The sequence below is a fragment of the Nannobrachium achirus genome (assembly GCF_963921795.1).
Source record: "Nannobrachium achirus genome assembly, chromosome: 7".
NCBI classification, from domain to species: domain Eukaryota; kingdom Metazoa; phylum Chordata; class Actinopteri; order Myctophiformes; family Myctophidae; genus Nannobrachium; species Nannobrachium achirus.
The window spans coordinates 51,729,167-51,754,413 of NC_137816.1; the positions used below are offsets into that span (position 1 = coordinate 51,729,167).

A 25,247-nucleotide genomic window follows, 5' to 3' on the forward strand; every position below is an offset into this window, starting at 1 on the left:
CATAGACATCAAAGGGGGCTTGAGCCCCTGCCCTTTTACCAGTCTGTAAAAAGTGCCCTCTCCAGACCGTGAATGCAGTTTTCACTATGGTGAAAGAAATGCAAACGCCCTCTTTCCATGCCATACCTGAAGGCAGCATTCAAGAGAATTGCCTTGTCCAAACTCTCCTGAACTTGAATGCAGCATCTTATGTTGAAAGAATTGCCCTCTGTGTAGAAATCCATGCCGTTACACCACATCTCCAGTATTGACTTGATTATGCTTAGTTTAGGGTGGTATCAAGTATCGAAAATAGCAGACCTCCATGTCTCCTATTTTCAATATTTTCACCAAGAGGCCCTTTTAGAGATTTCAGCCCCTGCCTCTCTAACATTCTCTGCAGGTCCCTGGCAGAACAGGTTTACTGGATTCCCCTTACCAGCTGCCTCTCGCCCGTATGTGCTTTAGCTGACAATGAAGGTTAAGGGAATGTTTACAGGAAACAAGTATGTATGCCTGTGTGGACTGTAAACATGAAGATATGCAAACCAATCAAACTGCCTTTCCTCATTTCTCGAGTGCTGCCAAGCACGATGGAGCGTCACACCAAACAGATGACTGCTTATGTGAAGTCAGGGCTGCTTGAGTTGCCGCAGAGCCCTGTGACAACACAGAGATTTTTCTCTGTACCATTTCCTCAAGAAGAAAAAAAAAGAAACAAGTCCTAACTGGTCGTACGTGGAAAATAGCCACTTGTATGGCCTAGAGGTATTTTCCCGAGAGCAAAGCGGGTGTCATTAAAACAGCAGGTGTCATTGGTCTTTGCTGACCGAAAGCAAAGACACTTAAATAGAATTTTGCAATTGAAAGAAATGACTGCACAGCATCTCGCTACGTCCTGGTGTCATTAAAACATAACAAAAAGCAAGACCAGTCAATGGAAATGATTGGTAATAAAATTGAGACATTACCGTACTCTGTGTAAGCCCTGACAGAGGACGGACCGCTAACAACGGTATTGAGACTGTGATTAACATTAAATAGCCGTGGCTCAGAACTAATCCGAGACTCTTGATGTGCGTGACACCGTTTCAAATGACCGTTGAAACCGGTTTCCACAGCTCTAAATGGCTTTGTATGTTGTTTCAATGTTTAATATGAGCAAGCGCCACGCTCAGATTAATACTCTGTAATGTGCTCATTACGGAACAGTCTGAGCGGGAGGGTTTGGGCGGCCGGCAGCAGTAGACGTCTTACAGTAGAGGGCACAGAACACTCCATAACCCTTCATAAACCCCCCCCCCCCTCAATGGGACCCTTGTGTAGATTTTCTTTTTGATCTGAAGTTTAATCATGCAACGATGGGGGGTGGCGACGGTACTTAGGCTGAAATAAGACATATTTTTACTCATTACTTCCATAAACATGCCATAATTATTCACTGCACTGCCAGGGAGCAGGGAAAATGTCAACGATTTATAGCCCAAGTGGCCAAGAGTCAGAGATATTCATCAATCCTCCCCAACACTGCAGTGCCTTTGAGCAGGAGACAGGCTTGGCTTCAGCGGCTGACTGAGGATCAGAATGCGAGCTGCCATGCAGGCGGCCTGGGGGAACCAAGGGGCCAGTATCACACACACACACACTCCACCCTGGAGGGGACACACGCACGCACGCACGCACGCACACACACACACACACACACACACACACACACACACACACACACACACACACACACACAGACACAGACACAGACACACACACACACACACACACACCAGTGGACATTAGTATCCATGAATCATAATCATGACAATGGAATTAATAGAAAAAAACGTTAGCGTATTAAAAAAAATAGACTAATCCCCTCCAAATCTGCCATAATGAGACAGAAGAAATCCTAAGACTTGTGATATTTTCCCTCCCTTTACCCCAAAAGATTTTAGGCTTTCTATGGGATTCCACTAGCTTAGCTGCAAATCTCCTCACTGCTGTGGGATCCCACCATATCCTCTAAGAATGGGGCGAATAACACATGATTCTAGCACACGTGTGAGCACACATAAGTACACTCACTCTGTGCGTGCATGCACACACACACACACACACACACAGACACACACACACACACACACACACACACACACACACACACACACACACACACACACACACACTCACACACACACACACACACACACACACAGCGCGCGCACACACACACTCGCGCGCCTGTGAGCACACATGCACACACCACACACCACACAGCGATCTTATTGGACTTTGAGTGATATGTTCTGGGCAAGGCACAATTTTCTGGCGGTTCTCTTTTCCCAGAGCAGGAGAGTAGCTGGTGTTGATGCTGCCATGAATCAGCCTATCAGTCCAACCAGGGGACAGCCAGGCCGTGGAGAGCTGACGAGCTGAGGAGCAGCAAGAGATGAAAGGCTCAGAGACAAATCCTCTCTGTCCAAAAAACGCTCGCACAAACAGTCGCAAGAAACATGAGCATCTGGCTGCTGTTTTCAGATGTTGCTTGTTTGTTCTAATCTCCTCCCTGAGGGCCATGCAACAGTTTCTTCCTTGGATTCTTTAAGGTGGTCTGAAGTTAGCGCACGTCAAAACGAGATGACGTGCGGAGTGACAGTATGCAAAACAGGCTATTGCCAAAGCGTCCATGAAAACCATCTTTCTCATGCACACAGGAATCAGAATGAGAGATTCCCGTTGAGAAGAGATGTGATCATTTTTGCAAGGCATTGTAGATGAACAGCAATGAATCATGTTTCATTGTGATGCCATGCATAAAGGAGCTTTTCAACACAACGTGTCCTGCTCGCGCGGCTATAGATGAGACGGTTTACTGGAACGTGCACGGGCCGCGCATGTGTCTTCACTGGAAGAATGGGTGTAAACACACGCTGACGGCCTCAATTAATCACGTTTAAACAGACAGATGTGATGGCATCACACAAAACCACGACTCCTCCATATGCTACCTGTTTAGAGCAATGTTTGTAAACGGACTAATTAAAATGCTTTCAGCTGAAGCTTCTTTCTCGGCAGATGTTTGTCCATTAACCCAAGGAACAATTGCTTCAGGGTGGTGTGTGATGTACGAAACTGGAACATATATTATATTGTCGTTGTCCGATGAAAACCTTGTATGTCCAAAACCGTTAGTTTTGCATTTATCATTTTAAAAATGATTTCAACTAGTGAAAACAGCCGATCTACAAGCCGATCTACAACGCCTCGCACCGCGAGTCGTTGTGTGCTTGTAGATCGGCTGTTTTCACTACTTTTGTTTGAATGCTTGTATGATGAAGCAGGGCTTTGCTTTGCGAAAGAACGTACACATTTGAAACTTGGAGATACAAGGTTTCCACCCGACAACGACGATATGCTAAACAGAGGGGGTTCAGTTTGGGGAAAACAAAAAGAAAATCTAAATGTGAAGACTTTTCTAAAACACTTTTTTAGAACCGTTATTTTTAGGGATTCTTTGTTCTTTCTTCCCAGGGTGATTTATGGAAGAAAAACAACATTTGTCATCCTCTCCATTTTGACTGCAAATCAATGATGCATTATTGTGCTACATTTATTGTTGTCAGCGCTGATGTATACATTTACTAAACACAAGCGGGAAAATGATAAACTTCTGCAGCAAAGATCAAAGCCATCCCAATCACATGGCCAGAGGATTATGGCAGGATAAGCTTTTACAGGGATCTAATGCCCTTGAACGTTATTTGTTCTTTGTTGCTATGGAGATTTCAACACTGACATTTGCAGGACAACGTGTCATGGCTATTGACAGAAGTGATGGACTACTTCAAAATAATCAACACGTCGTTCATGCAGCCAGGCCGTTTCATGCGCCCACACGAGTGTGTGCGCGCACTCGCTTGCGCGTTGCGTGTGTGTGCATGTGTGTGTGAGCTCCTCTATCTACCCCCAGGTTTTTTCTCAGCCATCAGAGCCACCAAGTATCGCTTCAGCATGCTAATGTGATTACTGGCATGTAAAACTGGTGCCAGTCACATGGTAAACACCTTTCGGGCAAACAGACTGGGAATATTTCTATTGAGATTGAGAGCAAGAGCGAAAGCGAGAGAGAGAGAGAGTGAAAGAGTGCCACTGTCATATGTAACATGTGTGTGTGTCTCAAAACCAAAAATGTGTCAAAACAGGCATTCCCTGCCACATTAAAAAACAGACATGGAAAATGCAGTAGCTTCTTAACAAATTAGGGATGTGGCCCGCATCTGCCTGCTCTGCAGGAGACATGTCTGCCTTTATCTGTCCATGAAATATGAATGATGCTGAATGGAATGGCCTTTTCCAGCCACCAGATAAAGGTTTATTGAAGGCCAGTGTGAGGAGGAAAGAGGTTGCCATGGCTACGAGTGGGGAAAGGGCATCTGATCTAACTTCTGACCAGTCAATTAATCTTTGGAATTGCATTTTTTTCTTCTTCATCATTGTATTTTCTTTTTTTATTGTTGAAGTTTCACTTAAGATCCAGAATTAATTGCTGTTGGAAAGGGGGAGATAAGATTGTAGGGACTTGAGAGTCTGACTTTGGAAGGAAAGAATAATGCTATTTGCAGTCTTAACATGCAGAGACTGCCGCGAGGAAAGATGGGTAAATATTTAAAATGGATTAAAGCCTGAACTAGTTTGGTGCAAAGACCCCGTTATCCAAAAGCACTTAAAATAAGGAATGTCATAGTAGCAAATCCATTTTTATTTGGCATATTCAGGTGAAACACATTTTTACTCGATCTTCAGCTTGATCTCTCACCCATGTTGATGTAGCCTTTAATGATGATAATAATTATATCGCGCTTTTACAGTCTTACAACACCACAAAATAAACACCTTTATTAAGAGAGAAGTAGTTGAAAGGCTAACAACTAAGCAAAGAAAAAATAAATCCCGCCCAGTGTGAAGTGAGCGGTTCTATTGATGAGTTAACTTCAGTAAGCGTCCAGCGAAGCGTGGCTGGGACATACATACAAACAGGAGTGGTTAGCACTGCTCAAAAAGGTGGGTTTCGGGGGAGGCTTTGAACAGGGCAATGGCCACACACACACACACACACACACACACACACACACACACACACACACACACACACACACACACACTAACACAGCGTAGCCAATCCAATCATTTGCCCTGGTCACAGTCAATAAATCATTAAACATGCTGAGGTGCTGTCAACACAATGTTCAGTAGAGTATATGCTTGTGTGTGTGTTTGCGCCGTGCGTGCGTGCGTGCGATCCCACCAACGCATACATATCTGTGTATATGTATACATAGAATGCATGCGAGAGCATTGATGGGAACATGACATGCAATTTTTTCAAGCCGTTCACGGGCTGAGGGTGCGGCGTGCGGTTCAGGATTCATATCCCTGTACAAATAACAGAAGAAAATCAATAGCGTCACATTCTACGGGGACCTCGGCGGAACTCATAATAATTCTCGCCGTCTTCATTCTGTGCCCCAGTAGCGCATGAAGCCCTACTCTCTGTACTTGTCTCTTCCCTCCCTTTTAACACAAGGTGTGAGGCAATTTGATTATTGCGCTCCACTCACAGCTAATTGGGACGGGTCATCTTGGAACGCTCCCACTGTGTCTAATGGTACCCGCCTCTCCCCTCTCCACTCTCTCCCTGTCTCTGTGCCCTCCGTGGGCCCTATCAGTGAGTAACATCAGCACCACTGTCTGTTCGTGATAGCAGCTACGGCAGTCATCTCCAGAGGCGAGCGAGCGGCAACGCGGTGCCAGCCACTCTGTCAGAGCCAGACATACCCAGATTAGCGTCTGCTGCAGGCACATCGCGGAGCATCAATTAATCACCAATTAAAACTGAACTAAAAAAAAAACACATTCAATATACTTAAGCTTAATTAATACATTGCTACCAATTTGGTAAGCCTAATTAATCAATTTGAGAGTGGCCCCTGGTGCAAAGGAGGCCAGATTATGTTGTCTGGAAGGGAAGAGAGCAGAACATCAGAGCGGAAGAAGATGAATTAGAGGTGTGGAGAGGGGGGGGGGGGGGGGGGGGGGTATGTTTGTTCTACTGATGATTTGACGCTGTAACCCAATTATGTTGGTGGAGGGAGGGGACCGTGGAGAAGTAGGGGTGGGACGATATGAACATTTCATATCACGATTATTGTGACAAAAGAAATCGCGATTTACGATATCATCGTGATAATCAAAATCCATTATCCTGATGCTGAACATTTGCCAAAAAATAGCAGATCTACCAGCTTGCAGATCTGCTATTTTTTGGCAAAGACATTTGAAAGAGAGTGAAAAAAGACTATCAAGTATGTATGTTATAAGTACCTTTTACCAATTCTAGAGGGTTTAAGTGGTACCGGATATGCAGCTCGGCAAATAAAAGGTGAATTGATCCCAGTGCATGACAGAGGACAATATCACGATATATTAAAATCTCCACGATACTATTATCATGAGTGTTTTTTATCACGATAAACGATAATATCACTTATCGTCCCATCCCTAGAAGGAAGGAACAAAAATAAAAAAAGATGTTAAACGGGAGAACAGAGGACAGGGCCATGGACAAAGGCGTGTACACAGTCTACAACCTAGCGACTATAAGAGAGAGGAATTGCAGCAGGATTAGGGATCGATTGGGACCTGAAGTACTTCGACTCTCTTTGTGTACTCGTATTCCTGTTGTGAATGAGGTCACAATGTCCTGACTGTGCCCCTGAAGGCAGACAGAGAGAGAGAGGAAGACAGAGGGAGACAATGAGTAATTGGGATGGCTATGTCTGTAGAGAAACACAGAACAAGGAATTGAGGGTGTGAATGGGTGGAAGTCCTAAGAGCTACATGCCGAGCACTAAGATGTTAAGAAACAAAGGCCCCCTGGGGCTGGCGACGAGTCTGCTTCCATTTCACTCCTGGTTATATTTGTGCTTGTCCATGCGTGTCCAGTCCATGCTGGTTATATGTGTGTGCCTGTGCATGCGTATCCATGCTGGCTACAGTAAGTGTGCTTGTATGTGTGTCCAAGTCCATGCAGGTTACATGTACGCTTGCGCATGCGCATCCAAGCTGGTTAATTGCGCTTGTGCAAGTATGTCTATGCTGGTTATATGTGTGCTTGTTTGTCCATGTGTGCCTGCACTGCAGACAGTGTACATTTTCATCATGACTTTACTGTGTAGCAAGGCTAAACAGTCAAATCCCCAGTGTTAATCTAGCTATGGGAGTGTACAAATTGGATCCGAAAGCATCGCCGCCGGTTCATTTGTGTCCATTATTACACTTCCATTTGACTCTGTGTACTGTCTAAAACAACATGATGTAGTATATAATAGCCTATAATTATCTCTCATGTTGACGACTATTCAATCAGAGTTATATGAGAGCTAACATTACCACTGCACACTGCAAAGGAATTACAACCGTTCGGCATCAAGAAAAGGTTGAGTTATAGTTTAGTCCCATTTAAGAACAGTCTTAGTCACTCGTGGAAGTATCAGTCCACAATGCAATATGACAAACACACTGCAGTAGCCGGCTGGTGCCTTGAACACCCCGTTTCTTTTTGTGTTTTGTTTCATACAGACGTGCTGGAATGCTGCCGAAAATTTGGTTCAGCACCCTTCAGTCTCTCCTTGCACCACCCCTGATCCTCCTGCCCCTCCACTGCCCCAGCCTCCCCTCCAGCTCTAGTCAAGCCCTCGTGTTATTGGCTAAACACAGCCAGCTGCAGCCAGCTAACTGTCTTATCTCACGCCAATCGATTTCCCCCACAAGGAGAGGCAGAGAAGTGGTACGCAGGGGGCGGTGGCGGAGAACACTGGAGGGTGGAGGGGCACAGATGAGTGAGAAACCGGCGAGAGCAGGGTTACAGCATTTCATTGAGTTTCCAATACAAGCACAGGCAGCTAAGACATGCCTTTTTGTGTGCCTGCGTAAGCGTGCATGTGTGTGTGTGTGTGTGTGTGTGTGTGTGTGTGTGTGTGTGTGTGTGTGTGTGTGTGTGTGTGTGTGTGTGTGTGTGTGTGTGTGTAATCTCTTCTTCAGGACTGTCAAAGGGACACTGATTGGAGACGACGCAGAGAAAGGTGGGTTCCATTCAAAGGCAAGCAGTAGGGCCCAGTAGTAATTCACTTTGGCCAACTGTGTCTGTCTGTGACAGTTTGTGCCGACTGACTTTACAAGCGCTTTTCCTGACATGTTCCGCTCCGCGCTAACTCACTTTATCGTGAGCTGCTGCAAGTATAAATGTGATTCTTCCAGTCCCTCATGGACGATTAAATGGGAACATTTTCAAAATGAGAAACATATGGAGCTTTTTAATTGGCCAATTTCTCTTGCCAATGTGTTAGCCCTTTTTTTTCATTTTAAAATCCAATGAAATGGGAATAAAGAAAAATAAATGCACACTGCAGCATGCGCAGTTGCGCACGCACGCACGCACACACACACACACACACACACACACACACACACACACACACACACACACACATATATGCTTGCATGCACGTGCGCGCGCACACACACACACACACACACACACACACACACACACACACACACACACACGCACACACACACACACACACACACACACACATGCAAAGAAAATGTCATTGTCCTTCGACTAGGACTGAAACAGCTCTTCTGTTCCATGGATTAATAGCACTATTATGGAGAATCTGTGTTTCCTATACACATTGTAGTTTTGGAACCAGTCACCGAGATACATTTCTCTTGGTGAAGGGATTTTAGTGAATGTGTGATTCTGTGGAGATATCTGTTTGGGTGGGTAATGGCCCAGGCAGAGCTACATGACGCCGTTGAGGTATGGTGGGAAGGAAGAACCATATCTCCTGATCCCATTATGTGGAGTGGCTATACCTACACTCCTGGCTCCCGTGACCCCGCACTAATCATGTAAGGTGGGGGTAGGGTGGGCGGCTGAGAGCGTATAGCATCTGAAACTCATATCTGAGGAGTAATTGTTCTACACATGTCATGTGTAATCTGCCCGACCCACAGCGCTTGGAATAATTATTCATATTTAATCACTGTGCGACGACGCCACATCTCCTGCTGCTCGCTAAGTCACTTTCCGTGTTCCATTATCAAAGTTTCAGGGACGGGTGCTCAGGGAAGGGGGACTAAATGGAGAGGCTGAAGTGGTTGGGCTTATAAAAACATAATGGGTTTGTCTGCCTTGATAAACTGAAGACGTGGCTAGAATGCATTCAAGGTGTGCACGCGCAATACAGACACACACACACACACACACACACACACACACACACACACACACACACACGCGCACACACACACACACACACACACACACACACACACACACTGTGTGAATGAAATAAGGAAAGAGAACAAAGTAGGGAAGAATCACAAGTGAGAGTTCAGATAGATTATGAGATTTCAGATAGGTGAAGAGCTAAAGTATGTCTTAAAGCTGGCGTGCATTATCCCCCAAGAGCTCTGGGTGTGTTTTCCACAGTGTCGTTAATTTGTGTCAGTCAAATACACTGGCGAAGAAGGAGGAAGACTCACCCTGCTCCAACGGCGGAGGCTTCACCCCCGTAGCCTTCATCTTCAGGGCTTCCTTGGCAGACATGTCGCAGCAGGAGCCTTTGTTGGTGTCCTGGTCGCTGTCGGCCTGGTCGCTGTCACCATGGCCACTGTCCCGGAGGCTCGCTCGCTCAGGGTCTTTGAACGTTGAACTATTGGGCAGAGGAAACAGAGAGCATATGAGATACAGCTCCAGGTAGAGCACTGTTTCCCAAAGACTGGGTCGAGACCCATTTGTGGGTCGCGGACACATTTTTATAGGTCTCTTAGTTTTTGATTTTCTTTTTCATTATTATTATTTAAAAAAATTAAACAAAATATTTCCCAAAAAAGCTAACACTTTCATGAATGAAAAATAAATTACTGACTTTCTTTCAGTGATTTCATGAAGAAATCAAGGAAAATTCAAAGAAATTCCATAAATTATAAAACAAATGTTTAAGAAGAAGTGAAAATAGAATGCTGTTTTCACTAGCTTGGTTTACCGGGCAAAAGTAATTTCTCTTTTGGGTCACAAGCTAAAACGTTTGGGAACTACTGAGGTAGAGTCATATTTGTCTGGCAGTGACAGTTTGCTTTCAATTTCCCAGACAGGCTCTTAATAAAAAACACCCCTCCCCCCAGGCAAAAATCAATGTTTGCCTTGAGCCTACCTAGAATATAGAATGAATAAATAACCCAATAAGATAATGAATTAATCAGCTATATAGCTAGAAAATTGCATAAACTATTTTATTTTCTAAAAGAAAGGAGGATGACCATTCCTCAGCCTGAGTGACAAGAAAAATCTGCTACAATAAGCATAGTTGTTACACCAATGGTGGGGCTTTCATAATACAGTAGAGTTCTGCAGACAATGAGAAGCCTGGTTTATATTTCATTGTAACAGTGTAACGCCGAAAATAGCTGATCTACAATAGCTCACAGCGTGCCACAATGTGACACGTTGTGACTTGTGAGCTTTTAAATTGACTATTTTTGGCACACAACACTGTTGCACGACAAAGTATAAATTAAGCTACATGCAGCGATGATCCTAAATGGTGTTTCAACAACCCTTACCTCGGTACAAACTGTTGCCTGCTACCCATATAATTAGGCTCAGCGGGGAAATTGTCCGTCTGCGGAAGAGAGAGGAGAGAGTTTATGTAGCAAGCTACACAGGCTTGTGCCCTGCTGTGAAACAAGATCTGGTGACAGAAAATGATTAATAATGTAAAATAAAGAAAGAAAAGGTAGAGAGGAATTCTCACTGAGTTAAATGAACACTTTGGTTATTACAGTGTAGGACAACAGAGGAAGAGAAGATGGCGTTGTGTTATCTATGTAAATCTTTAGTCTTTCAGTGGCTATGAAATGGGATAATTACAGTTTAACCGAGACCCACAAAGCTGAACTCAGGGTTCCCACACATCTTTACCAATTCATTTCCAAAACCTTTCCAAAACTTTTCCAGAATATTTAACCCGATTTCCAGGACTATATAACAATAATTCAGCTCAATAACGAGTCGCTTACTCCTGTGCACAATGCCCAAAGACAGGCAGTGTATGCCAGTGGTTCTCAACCTTTTCAGGCCGTGACCCCCGAAATAAACATATGTGAACTGGGGACCCCGGCACTAAGAGTAGAGGAATTTTGTATAACACGGTTTTATTGTGAAAATAGCGCCTCGCATTGCGAGGTGTTGTGTTAATGTTTAATTTGTCATTTCAGAGGTATTAACAAAATCAATAACCAAAGACAATGCATGGCTATTTTTTCCAGGACCTTCCAGGACCCTTGATAAATTCCAAAACGTTTCCAGTACTGTAAAAATATTTTTCTAATTTAAAAATATTTCCAGGAATTTCATGACCGTGGGAACCCTGTGAACTTCATACCTGTCCACCATTTAGAAATATACTTTAATCATCATCATAAACAAAAGGAATGAACACAGTGCCTCAATTAACATGACAATAGCTGTGATTGTTGTAGCATCTAGCTGACACTCATAGGATCAACTAAGAGCACAACATCTCTATTAGCCACAAGACTCAACTAGACTACAGTGTCCTATTTGTCCAAATTAGAACCAAACATACCATTCGGAGCCTCTCCGGTATTTATTTGCGTACATCCAGAGAATTATTTGCAGAACAGCATGATAGAAGTTTACACAAGCTAGATGCGTTGATCCAAGGGGGTTTCATTTGACACCAAGCTTATCGACCAGGCCAGGCTGGCTTCGTGTTACATGGATCCATACAAGGAATAATACACATGCGCATACATACACATGCACACACAGATACATAAACACAAACCCCTTCAGTCACACACAAGCAAACAAAGTGGTGTTAAGTCAACACCATACTGGACCGCTGGGTTGTACAAACTCTACAGTGCATCAAAGACGTTGTGCACAAACATTATCAGTCCTACACACACCACTGGCTCACAATGTGAGGCCCGGGGACCCCCAGGGGTCCTTGAGGGGGTTCCCAGCTAAATGACTGATAGATAGGAACCAAATGGACCGTTACATGTCTGTAACTCTCAGATTGTACAAATCAAAATGTGTTCCATTTGTACACTAGAGTTAAATGCGCACAGAGGGTTTTACAGTATAGATTGGTGTCTGAGAGATGAATAACGTTCCAAATGGGGGTCCGTGGCCTCCTGCATATCAAACTGGAGGTCCTTGAGATTAAAAAGGTTGAGAATCACTGGTCTCTCTCTCTCTCTCTCTTTATTTCAGTATATTAGAGGTGCTAGTTCATGTTAATTGAGGTAAAGTAAAGGTCACAAGGATCCCAGAGAGCTTTCTAGTATTACAGATATACTACCCTCTCCATCCATACTTCTGTCCTGTTAGCCAGCCAGGCCTGGCTTATCATGAAAAACAGATGAAAACAAATCAAATTAGAAAGCCTATCTATCATAGTCACGCAGACTAGAGGATGAAGGAAGATTGAACCTGTGAGTGTTTTCTAAAGATAATTAGCGGAGAGAAACTCACGGTCCCGCTGGGTTACTTTGCCACTTCAATCAGTAGCTGTTCTGATTATAAGGACTGATGGAAACAAATGTATCAGACTCCCAGAGAATCAGCTTTCATATGTTGCCGAGGTATTTCATCACAGCAATACAAATAATTATCATATCCCGGAGACCGCAATTTCCTTTTCCTGAATTCATACCAGAAAATGTCAAATGTGGTGAGTAATAATCTCCCCATGGTGGGATTTTTCGCACGCGCAGCTTGACTCCCAGTCGATGGGTTGTTTCAATGACAGAGCTGTTGCACGGCCGCTCAGTGTGAAACAGGGTGGGTGTGAAGGTCAGACAGGCCACCTCCGTCCACTGACCTTTCCGACACCTTGTAACTCCAACTCATCACGCTATTCAGCCTCAGCCTTCGCTAAGAAGAAAAGCACAATGCTTGAATGTACTAGTAAGACGCCTCAGGGCGACATGCCAATTCTTGGCCATCTGGCCAGTGATGTATATCGGACCAGTTACCCTATATGGAGACCCCTGGGGCCCATATATGGAGATCCATGTACTTAACATGCTTAATCAGTTATTCGTTATGTGAAAGTCCCATGATGTCTATGACATCTGACATCATACCCTTTTATGCCCAATACATGGAGATTCCTGTCTGTAGAACCAGTCACACAGATATGGGCTGTCATCTGTCTTGGCCATATATGGGTTCTGTTAGTGTGGTGTGTGGCCGATGTGGCCTCCATATATGGGCATTCCCATATAGATATGGGCTTAATTTTGATGACATCAGGGAACTCCATATATGGGCATAAAAGGGATTATGTTACATGACAGTGAAACCAGAGCGTGATGTCAGAGAGGCAACCCCTGATGTCAGAGTATGATGTCAGAGCGACAAACCCATAGGCGTGACAGAGATACAGACAAGATGTGCCAGTTTTCATAGTTAACTGCGACCTACGGTCACAATCAAATCCTGGAATCCAAACATATACAGCAAAATCATCAGTTTTACCCTTGCCTCCCTATTCTGGTGGTTTTAATTGGCAAACATTTCATTTCACAAGCTCATAATTCATCGTAGCGCAATGCATTGTGAGATTGTACATGGTGTGGGCTATGTTTATAGAATGTAAAAAGATTAAAAAAATGGTTACTTGATAACCAAACTTGCAACCATTTATAATCATGCACTTTATTTAACAACATATCCTGTACTACTTGTAAGTTCTGCACTATATACACATCTCACTTTACTGTACAGATACTGTATATATTGCCCTCTAAAACGCTGCTAATTTCCCAGTGCAATACTTCACGAGCCAAGTGGAACTTGATTTAGTCTTAGCCTTAAATAGATATACTTTGCACCTTTGTACTTGTATTTGTTTTATGTTTCCCTGTGTAATGTACGTAAATGTATTCTACTCTGTTTTAGTTTTTATGTGTTTCTGTGGGGACTGCAGATGTAAATTCGAATCTTTGCTAAATTCAGTATATTTACGTTGAATTGTTATGCAATGTTCATTACTGTTCCGTAACATATGCCGTGTCCCTTTTAAATCAACACATAAAGTAACGTTTTAGATCAGATTTTTTTTGTTGAATGTTTGCCTATTTTTGTGGAATATTCACCTTTCACAGGGTTCCTGTGATTAATTACAGTCAGAAGCTGGAACCTGCATAAAGTATTGCAAATGACTTAAATGATCACACCAACAAGTACAGAACAACAAGTCCTTTACCACATGCTGTAGCTGTTTAGCAGCTTTTCCTAAATACACTTAGCACTTAGCATACTGTATGTGTTGTTCAACCCTCTGCACACACCAGCCAATAAAAAGCACATTATGCCACTCTACAGCAGCCTCTTTGCTGCCAATTAGAGTACAGGCTTATCTTAAGCCTTGGTCTCTTCCTGTCTATCTAATATATTATCCCATGTTTGCTGCCCCTCCCCTTCAATAAAACCGCCTACTATCCAATTAATGGAGCTATATGGACAATATTGACCCATATGGTCAAAGGGTCCACTATAATTAGAATGAAGTGATATCTGTGAACACAAATGTGTAATAATAATGCACAGCCCACACCTTCACAGCCCATACAGTAGTAGCCATTCAATTTGATATTTGTCATTTGAACCTCAGACATACAAGAGGTCCAGAACATAACGTAGTTATTGAATGGAAGATGCACGCAGGTGCATGGGGCTTGGCACTGTCAGTAAGGCAAGGCAATGAAAGTTATGTTTATTTGTATAGCCAACAAGGCAATTAAAACATCTTTACACAAAACATGCAGCAAGACATGCGTGATGCTCAGTAGGCATGGCTTAGTTGGTAATGTCTCGGCAGTACAAGGCAAAATCCTAAGCGTTAACGAAAAAAAGAAAATAAGTGATTTTTACAGTTTATGCTCAGGATTCTGCAGTGTAAAAAAAGGGGCTTATTTTGTGATTGCTGTCCATTTTGTCAGTGTCAGGCAGAAACCTTGTATCTCCAAGTTTCAAATGTGTATGTTTTTTTTGGTAAATTAAAGCCCTACTTCATCATACAAAAGTGTGAAAATAGCAGATCTACTATTTTCACTGTTTTAAATCGATTTTAAAATAATAACAAATAAGCGAAGGTTTTGGACATACAAGGTTTCCACCCGACAACACCGATTTGTTGCAATGAGAGTATAGAAATGTCTCAGGATTTTACAGTGTAGGTCAAACCGGGCCAGGGGAGTCAGCGAGGCACTGCATGGGTTCACCTCAGCCCGGTAAGTATGAAACGCTGTACTCAATTCTGCACTCCCAGGGAGCAGACAGCAGTCCGATTGAGACAAATGGGAGTGGTATATTAGAGCACTATCTGTTTCTATAGGGCCTTGTGTCTGGGAGGACTATTCATTTCTATGGGAACTATATTGCATACATTGCAGCTTCTCTTCACACATCATTGAATATCTCCCCTTGGCTCACAGGGACAAGACGCATCCCTCTGTCCCACCATGTATGATACATGTGTATGTCCTCTGCTCTGTGTGTGTGCGTGTGCGTGTGTGTGTGTGTGTGCGTGCGAGCGTGCGCGTGTGTGTGTGTGTGTGTGTGTGTGTGTGTGTGTGTGTGTGTATGTGTGTGTGTGTACTAAATGTATGAGTGGATCTAATTCCCCCCTCACCAGTCTGCCACTTGGAATCAGGTCTGTTTTTATCACAGTATGTACTGCAGTGTGTGTGTGTGTGTGTGTGTGTGTGTGTGTGTGTGTGTGTGTGTGTGTGTGTGTGTGTGTGTGTGTGTGTGTGTGTGTGTGCGCGTGCGTGCGTGCGTGCGTGCGTGCGTGCGTGCGTGCGTGCGTGCGTGCGTGCGTGCATCTTTGCGAGTGTGTGTGTGTGTGTGTACAGTATGTATGAGTGGATCTAAATCCCCCCTCACCAAGTCAGTCTGCCAGTTGGAATCAGGTCTGTTTTTGATATGTACTATAGAGTGTGTGTGCGTGTGCGTGTGCGTGTGTGTGTGCGTGTGCGTGCGTGTGTGTGACCAAGTTAAGTTATTTTTCCTGGAAGACGGTCAAAGCATCCCTGTAGCAGCTAAGAGTATTATCTAGAGCAGGAGGGAACATAAATATGATAGAATAGAAAATATACACAGCAGCAGAAAGCGATAAACTACACCGGGTGAATAGAAAAATAGAGCAAATAATGCAGAGAGATGACGATAAAGGATAATGCAGAGAGAGGACGATAAAGGATGCAAAACAAAAGAGGTTGGGGGAACTAGATAATAATTAGACACCATTGATTACCCGGTGGCCGAGGAGCAATTGTAAGTGATCAAATCTAATTAGCTGGCCCTACGTGTCTTCCTGGAGCTATCAGGCCCATCAGTCACTTAGCCTAAGTGAACTATGCCATCACTGTCCACTCCCTGCTAAGTATGCTTCACTAACTCCCCAGCCGAACTCCCTCATAACTAAGAGGAGAGAGAAGTTCAACTTCAATTCAGACGAATGGCACGCAGCGATGAAAGAAACAGATGTTACTGAATAAGCACACATTGCAACCGCGCTGAGGTCTGTTCAATTCAAATAGAAGCCTTGGCAAATAGATGAAAACATTGAAGAAATGCTCACAAAGGAGGTGACACAGCAGTCAAAGCCAGTGTTGGCGCTTCAGGTTAAGGTTTTTTACAAATACAAATGTTCTTTCTGGAGCAGAGCAAAACCAGGCACTATTACGCAATTATTTGGACAGTTTCAAGGCTCATCTGCCTTCTCTGAGTGAAACCATGTGTCCATTGTTTTCTATGATTGGCCCATATGCAGCTGTATTTCTAGGAATGGTCATTATGTTGTCAACTATGCTGTATGTCCATTGACAGATACTTCATTTACAATGAATGTGTGATTTCCCTATTCACCTACCTTGTAAGTCACCCAAGAGGAGAAGAGTATGAAAAATGCAAGACAACAAATTATATTCACTTTCAGCCAATGAATAACGCTGCAGTAAAGCATGAATCTATTCAAAATAAATATTCAGTAACTCCTCAACATGCCAGTATAAATTTGGCAAAATTGCAGATAGCCAATTTAGTGAATATCTATGTGGTCAAACTCAGCATCTTCCCTGTGAAGACACTCAGTTGTCCGTATCAAACTCACAGGTGTGTTAATGTGCCATTGTACAGTAAGTGGGATACACAGGTCCCATTTGTAATTTCTTTGGAATTATAACACTGAAGATGTTACTGTGTAGAGTTAGACTGTGATCAACAATTCGCTTTGCAGGTTGCTGATCCGGTCTGACTCTGGTGCATGTATTTGTGTGTGCAAAATAACGGATCTAGTAGGTGGGCTCTTAACAGGATCACAATGCTTAATTCGAAAGAGAAACCATGTGAGGCTAGTGTACAGTATGAAAACATTGGCAAATTTGGCATGATAAATAAAAGCTCAAAATATTTAACAATTGAATACTGCTGCAGTCGTAAGAGAAAACTCTCCATTAAGAACACCTTTCTGACTGACAGCTTCTCTTCTGAGACGCCAGAGTTACTCACCTCCAACTGAGATTCGGAGTCACAACTGTAATGGAAGCCAATGGAAAATAAAAGCTCCATCAGCAAGGCCTCTCGAAAAGCGAGTGGAATTAAGTTATAACCACTTCTATCTGTGAGTGTTCAGGTTCAGCAGAGTAGGCCACATGCTGCTGAGCATGACTTATATATATACTGTACAAGGCAGTTTGCAAGAAACAGCTGCTAACAAGTGATTTTCTGAATGGGCGTGATTTTCTGAATGGACGGTACTCTTTTGAAATCGGCCCCATGCTATGTCACAGGGGGCTAATTTCCTATTGGGCCCCCTCGAGAAGAGGGCGGTACTTTTTGTGAGGCTATATTCTATTGAAACTATATATATTAGGTGGAACCATGAGGTTAAGTGGTGATAAAATTGGTACAGAGAAGATTACAATTGACTCTACATGGTTCTCATCGTGGTTCTCTAATATTCTCTGCATCGTTCCAATTTTAGCCCAAAGACAGAACATTTTTACTTTTACTTTTGATACTTGATGCCAACACTTTCATTCTTTTACAATGGCCTACATTTTGAATTCTGGACTTTTACTTCTAAAGGCCCATTCCCACTGGGCCAGATAACAGATAAAAAAAAATCCATTCAAGGTGGATGGTAGATACAGATAAAAAAAAATATCTGCCACAGATATTTATTTTATCTGTGGCCGATATTTTTTTTATCTGTATCTACCATCCACTTTAAATGGAAAAATATCTGGAGAAAGAGATTTTTTTATCTGTTATCTGGCCCAGTGGGAATGGGCCTTAACAGAGTATTTCTATATTGCAGTATTGATACTTTTACTTAAGTAAAATATGTGAGTACTTTTTCCACCACTGGTGCTTGGGCATATTATTCCTTTATTCAGCTTGTCCTCTTCCCTGACATTAATGAGTAACCTTACAAGGAGTGAAGGAACCAGACGGAGACCCAAACTGTGAGTCATCTATGCGTCACTAACTCCACCAATTTGTCTTGTGTTATTAATCATAGGTCGCAGAAAGAATGAATTTAGATCATTGTACCACGCAAATCTTTCACCTGAAGGATGACAACGTCAACTAAGTTATTTGAAGCAGATGGCGAACCAAATTCACCACTATGCACTGAAATCTTTATTGTAGTTTCAACCGTTGAAATCATAGATATTAAAAGCTAGTAGATACCTCATTCACCGCTACAGTTCATTGGAGCGACCTGTAAAAAGGCAAACCACAGCTAATCTACAAGCCCACAACGCATTGCATCAGCGACACATTGTGGACTTGTAGATCAGCTCACGTTTGCATGCGGCACCATCAAAGCTTTGAGGGGAGTCTTCTCAGAGTCTCGCGAGAACTGCGTCATTTCTAATCAAACCTTATTTTTTTTATAGCTGAATGTTCTTGTATTTTTTATATTCAAAGGAATACTCGAATGTGGAATATTCTTTGGCAGCTCCACTGAGCAGTGAAGTATAATCTTTATACTGTTGTAGGTGAGAAGGAGAAAAGAAAAAAGGAAGCGAGGGTGGCGCCCACCCACCCTGGCTCTTTATTCTCAACTCATCTTTTTTCAGAGGGTAGAGGGCTGAGGTGGCGGAGGTGGTCTCTCTCTTCGTTATGGAAGACAAGAACAAAAACACCACTTCAAAGCTTATTTGCTGGAACCTGCCTCGTTAATGTGTCTTTCTTATTCCTTTTGAGGTGGAGCAAAGGCAGAGGGAGATTCTCTCTTTCTCTCTCTCTCTCTCTCTCTCTCTCTCTCCGACTACTTTGGTCACACTTACTACAATAGCTTCCTTACGTAAAGCCAGATAGCATGCTTTAAAATGAAAATGCGTTCTGCTTTTCAAGCAGCTGCCCTGGCAATGAACCTTAAAAGAGGACCACTCTACCTTCTCTGTGAAGGCCAGGTGTGTCAGCCTTCACAGTGAGATTTCCCCCATTTAAGGCTTTTTTGGAGACTAGTTTTTAAGAGAGCATGGAAGAGAAAAATAAGGCTAGTTAATAAGGCTAGCATAGTTCACACACACACACACACACACACACACACACACACACACACACACACACACACACACACACATGCACGCACACACGCACACACACACACACACACACACACACACACACACACACATTTACTGTACACGTTCCACATAAACTATTTTGATGCATGAAGCATGAAAATCTAATGATGGGTAAATCAAGTCCTGATTAAAACAAAACGCCCCTAAAGGCATCCTAATAAGCATGTTGTAATACAAAATAATCTGTTTTTCCTCTTATTTTTAGGCATGTAATTGATTTATTAAAGGCATGATTAAACTATGCTGGGATAAATCATCCTTATCCAACAACAATAGCGCTACTTACAAATTATTGAAATGTTGGCCAGCAAAAGTATTATAAAGCCACCACCATATTTGTATTTGCATTGCAGTAAATAAATAAAAAGAATGAATGTACTGCAAGACACATTCATTTTATTTCAATCAAAGAGCGGATAACTGAATGGTAGGCTGTAGACATAGGTCACTAAACGCTGATCCACGCTTTTGTTTTCTCTCGGCTTGATTACTGCAACGCACTTCTCTCTGGTCTGCCAAAGAAAACAACTGACAGATTACAACTTGTTCAAAATGCAGCAGCCAGAGTTTTAACAAAAACTAAGATAAGAGAACATATTACTCCAGTTTTAGCGTCGCTACACTGGCTCCCGGTTGTTTTTAGGATTGATTTTAAAATTCTTTTACTTGTTTATAAAGCTCTAAATGGTCTGGCACCTTCGTACCTCTATAACTGCCTGCATAGATATGTTCCAACCCGCCCACTCAGGTCCTCTAGTGCAGACCTACTTGAGGTGCCAACAATGACATATAAAAAATATGGTGAAGCAGCTTTCTGCTTCTATGGACCGACAGCTTGGAATAAACTACCACTACACCTAAGACAGGCAGCCTCGGTGGATAGCTTTAAAGCACAGCTCAAGACCTATTTCTTTACTCTTGCTTTTAGCTAATTTTTTTAATCCCTATGCTGCTATTGACGTCCGCACGGCTCTGAAATTGTTCTTCAATGTTCTATGCTTTTATTTTTTCTTGCTTTATTGTAATCATTTTACTTATCTCTTTTTTATGTATTTTTTATTTCTATTTTACTTTTTCTCTGTTAAGCACGTGTGCTTCATTTTATGCTCTGTAAAGCACTTTGAGCTGCATTTCATGTCATGAAAGGTGCTATACAAATAAAGTTTTATTATTATTATTATTTATTATTATTATTAGACAGACTTACAGGGATATATTAAATATATCCCAGTTATTATATTCACAACACATCTCAAAACTCATTTCCATTTCACAATGGTGCAAATGAAAATAACATAAGAGATCAAAACACACCTTGCAATCTCATTTTCTTTGTTTGTGTGTGTGTGTGTGTGTGTGTGTGTGTGTGTGTGTGTGTGTGTGTGTGTGTGTGTGTGTGTGTGTGTGTGTATTTTACAATATCATAACAGATACAGATACTCCTGTAGATATGCAATCATCCAAATATTGCCACATACCATATAACTATATTAACTCATTTAGTGCCACCCCTTTCACCACTAGAGGGCGCCCAGTGGCCATAGAAAATCCCATAGAGATATGCTGGTATATGCAGAAGCCCTGCAGCCATGACTTGCCTGAACACTTTCCTTTGTGCATGTACAGGAAGAGGATGACGTTAGCTTGAAGTTAGCTATTGGCTACCAAGCATTTTAGAAGCCTTATTTTCGTCAACTTAGCCATGATTAAACCTTGCACACCTCATGCATGGGAAAAAAACAGAGAAGAATGAGCTCTAAAAAATCCAATGCAATCCTGGATTGCATTGGAGTGGATTTGTGCAGTTTGTTCACAGCTTTCAAACAAAAAAATCCGATTGGAAATCCGTTCAGGCATTCTTGAGATAATCGCCATTATGTTTTACATGTTATGTAAACAAACATGGCTGCCCTGTATGTTAGATGGGGTTGTATGGGGGTGGAACATGCAAAATCGCGATTGAAATCATGTTCACTAGATTTGATGGGGTCCCAAAAAAAAATTCAAAAAAAAAATTTCAATTTTTTTTTTTTTTTATATCCCGAACTAGTTCGGGATAGGCACTCTGGGATGCGATAATATATCCCGAACTAATTCGGGATAGGCACTCAATGAGTTAAGAAGATTTCCAGCTACAAAGGCAGTTTATTAGCCACATGATTTTGTTCAACAGGCTACTGATGGGTCAGTATTCGCCACGGCAACAAGTATCATCAGGTTTTCCATCAAGTTTTGCTGGAAGAAGGATGTTTATTTAGCATCTTTTCGTTATTCTATGGGCCATGAAGTATATAAACACAGCCAGACTTGTCTAAACCTATAACTGCATATTAGACACACAGTCAGCATGCAATATATAAGTTGTATTCTGTATATGCACAAAAATAATCCCATACACTTTGGGAAATGTGATTGTCCATTTATTTCACAAAATTAAATATTTATTGTAGAGAAACAACTGTCCTTGAAGTTTATAGCCACATAACCCCTAGGTTTTAATATAAATCTCAAATATCAAAAACAGAAATGTCTCTATTTTTCTGAGCATTTCTTAGTCCTACTTGATCCAACAGTAGCTGGAATTGATCCGTGGCAGTGGGGCAGGGTATGTAGGGATGTGTGTGACTTGAATGGGTCACAGAGAGAGAATGTTCCCGCATTGGAAATCAGACGGAGATGGCATTTAGAGTCAATCGATAAACTCATCTTTGACAAGGATGCTGGGTAACATCAGATGAGAACACCATGACTCACCAGCATTTCATTAACTTGCAAACGGCTCTGGAGTGGAAAACATATAAATATAATATATATAATACTTTGATGACCAGCAGTGGTTCGGTTCCCTATGGAGACACAAATGGTCAGACCAAGCAGATACAGACCAAGCATAGTCTCTGGGAATGTCAATTTAGAAGTGGTAAGTACTGGGTGATATGACTTCAATATCATAATTATTTCAAACTTTTGCTTCAGCTACTGTATGACTAATGAATGATTATTTCAAGAAATATAGTGAAAATAGCAGATCTACAAGTATAACACAGGGTTAAGTAGTTAATCAGACTAATCAGTAAAAACATGATGATTCATTGAAAAGCAATATAAAGATACCTTGCTTCCTAATTATTCAGTTATTATAAGTCAGTTGTTGGTTCTAAATATGGATTTTGCTGTGTTTGTTCATTTCCCAGCCCTAGTAGTAACTAAGGTAGTAGGAAACAAAGGCAAGCAGCATCGTGTCTCACTGTTGCTCTGTGCTACAGTTAGAGCGTTGCCATTAGCCATGCTCTTCAGTCTTGAGTAAGAGTTGACCTCTCTTCACCCTAATTAATCCACAGCCAGCTCAGCCCACTTAAAAAGCTAATCTGTTAGAGGCAATGTGCCTGATCACATATATTTAAACGCATACTTGGCCACATAGGCTATAACTTGGAAAAGTTCACATAGCCTCACGCATCCCCAGACACAGACAGATTAGGCAGAATTATAATAAAGGTCTACGTACACTACAGTATAGGGCTGGCCGATATTAGCAAAATCGAACATCACACATTCTTTCACCAAATACCTTGATAACGATGATGTAGTGATAATATCGTATTGTGATGATTATATATTTTTTCTTTTTTAATTGAGCAAAAAGAGGATATCTATAAAAGTTTCACATTGCGACACATTGTGACCTTGTGGATCAGCTGTTTTTGACAGTTGTTAGGCTTATAAAAGTAGGAGGAGAAGACAACATTCCACCATATCACTGTTTGCCCTGCATTTAACAGTGGTGTGCCACAACTGCAGGATTTAGTTGTTTTTAGTTTTAGTTTTTCTCATAAAAAAATCCATTTGGCCCCGGTGGCCACTGGAGTGACTCTGGTCACTATGGCAGACCCCCTAACAGTGTTTGTGCCAGTTTACTGCAGATTGGAGCAACAATGTTAGCCTGTGGCACCCTGGGGGCCACACATGGCCCCTGCTATGGCTAAAGTCATGGCAGACCCCTGAACAGTGTTTGTGCCAAGTTTGGTGCGGATTGGAGAAACGGTGCACCTCACAAGTCCACCGTCCACATTCGACCCACCCTCTAGCCAAGCCAATTTTTATATACAGTAGGAGGATGTATTTCCACCAACCACTTGAAATTCTGTATTAAATTAATCTGGTGCTATTTTTGATTGGAAGCTTTCGGGTACAGATAGAGCTGGGTATATTATCGATCTTGGATCTTGGAGCGACTTTGGATATTGTAATATCGTGATATGGTATAAGTGCCTATTATAGGCATTACTTGATTATTTCTTTTTTTAAATCTCATTGTGTAAATATTTTGTGAAAGAACCAATAGTCATGCACAATATCGTCACAATATCTTTATTGATGTATTTGGTTGATATTTGTGATATATGCTTTTGTCCATATTGCCTAGCCCTACAGTAGGTACAGCATAACTTTGTAGCCCACGACCAAACAAAACACACAGTAAAATCCTCTGTGAATTCATTTATACATTTATACACTCTCAAGATCATTACACACTAGGAGCAACGCAAATAAAGGGTGCGAAAATGTGTTTCCGATTATTTCACATATCATTTAATTTCCATTCTCATTCATACAGATTTATTCGGGGTGAAAATTCATCTCCTCGTTATAATCACGCTCAGTGTGTCTGTACCCCTAAGACCTTCAGAGTTAAATTAACAGAGGATTTTACTGTGCTCAAGCCAAGAGTTTGCTACTCTTTCAAACTGATCAAAATATCATGCTGAAAGCAATTCCACACACACGCACGCACGCACGCACACACGCACACACACACAGGCACATACATACACACACCAAGGGTGCATTCGAAAATGCACACTCAGTGCACTGGTGTGCCATCTTGTTGTTCGTTTATTCGGTGCACTTGGCGCGTTGTCGTTCGAAAATCCAGTGTACAGCGCCCCAGGTGTGCTCAGTGCATGCACTGACCGACCCTACTCCGAAGTTGGGAGTGGTGTTACACTGCAGTGTTTTGATTGGTTTATTTTCATGACGGTGACTCGAGCGCTTCTCAGCGGTGAACAGCAGCCTAGGAAATGATAACAAAATGCACTATTTGCGGCATGATTGGTCCTTGGGCTTTATTGGTCCTTGGGCTTTATTGGTCCTTGGGCTTTATTGTTACACACGCATCAACGTGTAAACTAACAGCAGGTGGACCAATGTTATGAATTAAATTACCTTTCAATGGCAACGTTACCTTAGCAACTGATTGCTTTTCAGAAAGTTTTCCTTCAGGTTATAGACTGAAAAAGCGCAACGCTGCCCCTTAACTGGTCGCCCATAAATAAGCCACACTGAGTGCATTCTACAACGTAACCGCCCACTTCACTCACTAAACCAAGCACACACCCAGTGCGCATTTCCGAACGCAACCCCAAGTCAGGTTTCACTTCAAGGTGACCTTTCCATTGGGTCAGTGGTGACAAGGTATATGAGCAAGAGAGGAAGTAACT

The 25,247-nt window shown here is 42.2% G+C and overlaps 1 protein-coding gene across 1 annotated transcript in view; it reads right to left on the bottom strand.

The window, feature by feature from the left end:
- Positions 1-25,247, bottom strand: part of pcdh17 (protocadherin 17) — a gene marked incomplete at both ends in the record, with an annotated part of 68,986 nt that overhangs the window by 28,104 nt on the left and 15,635 nt on the right. Inside the window, 2 exons of the mRNA XM_080729202.1 lie at positions 9,586-9,755; positions 10,666-10,724. Coding sequence (XP_080585328.1) covers positions 9,586-9,755; positions 10,666-10,724 — 229 coding nt within the window. The remainder of the gene's footprint in view (positions 1-9,585; positions 9,756-10,665; positions 10,725-25,247) is intronic.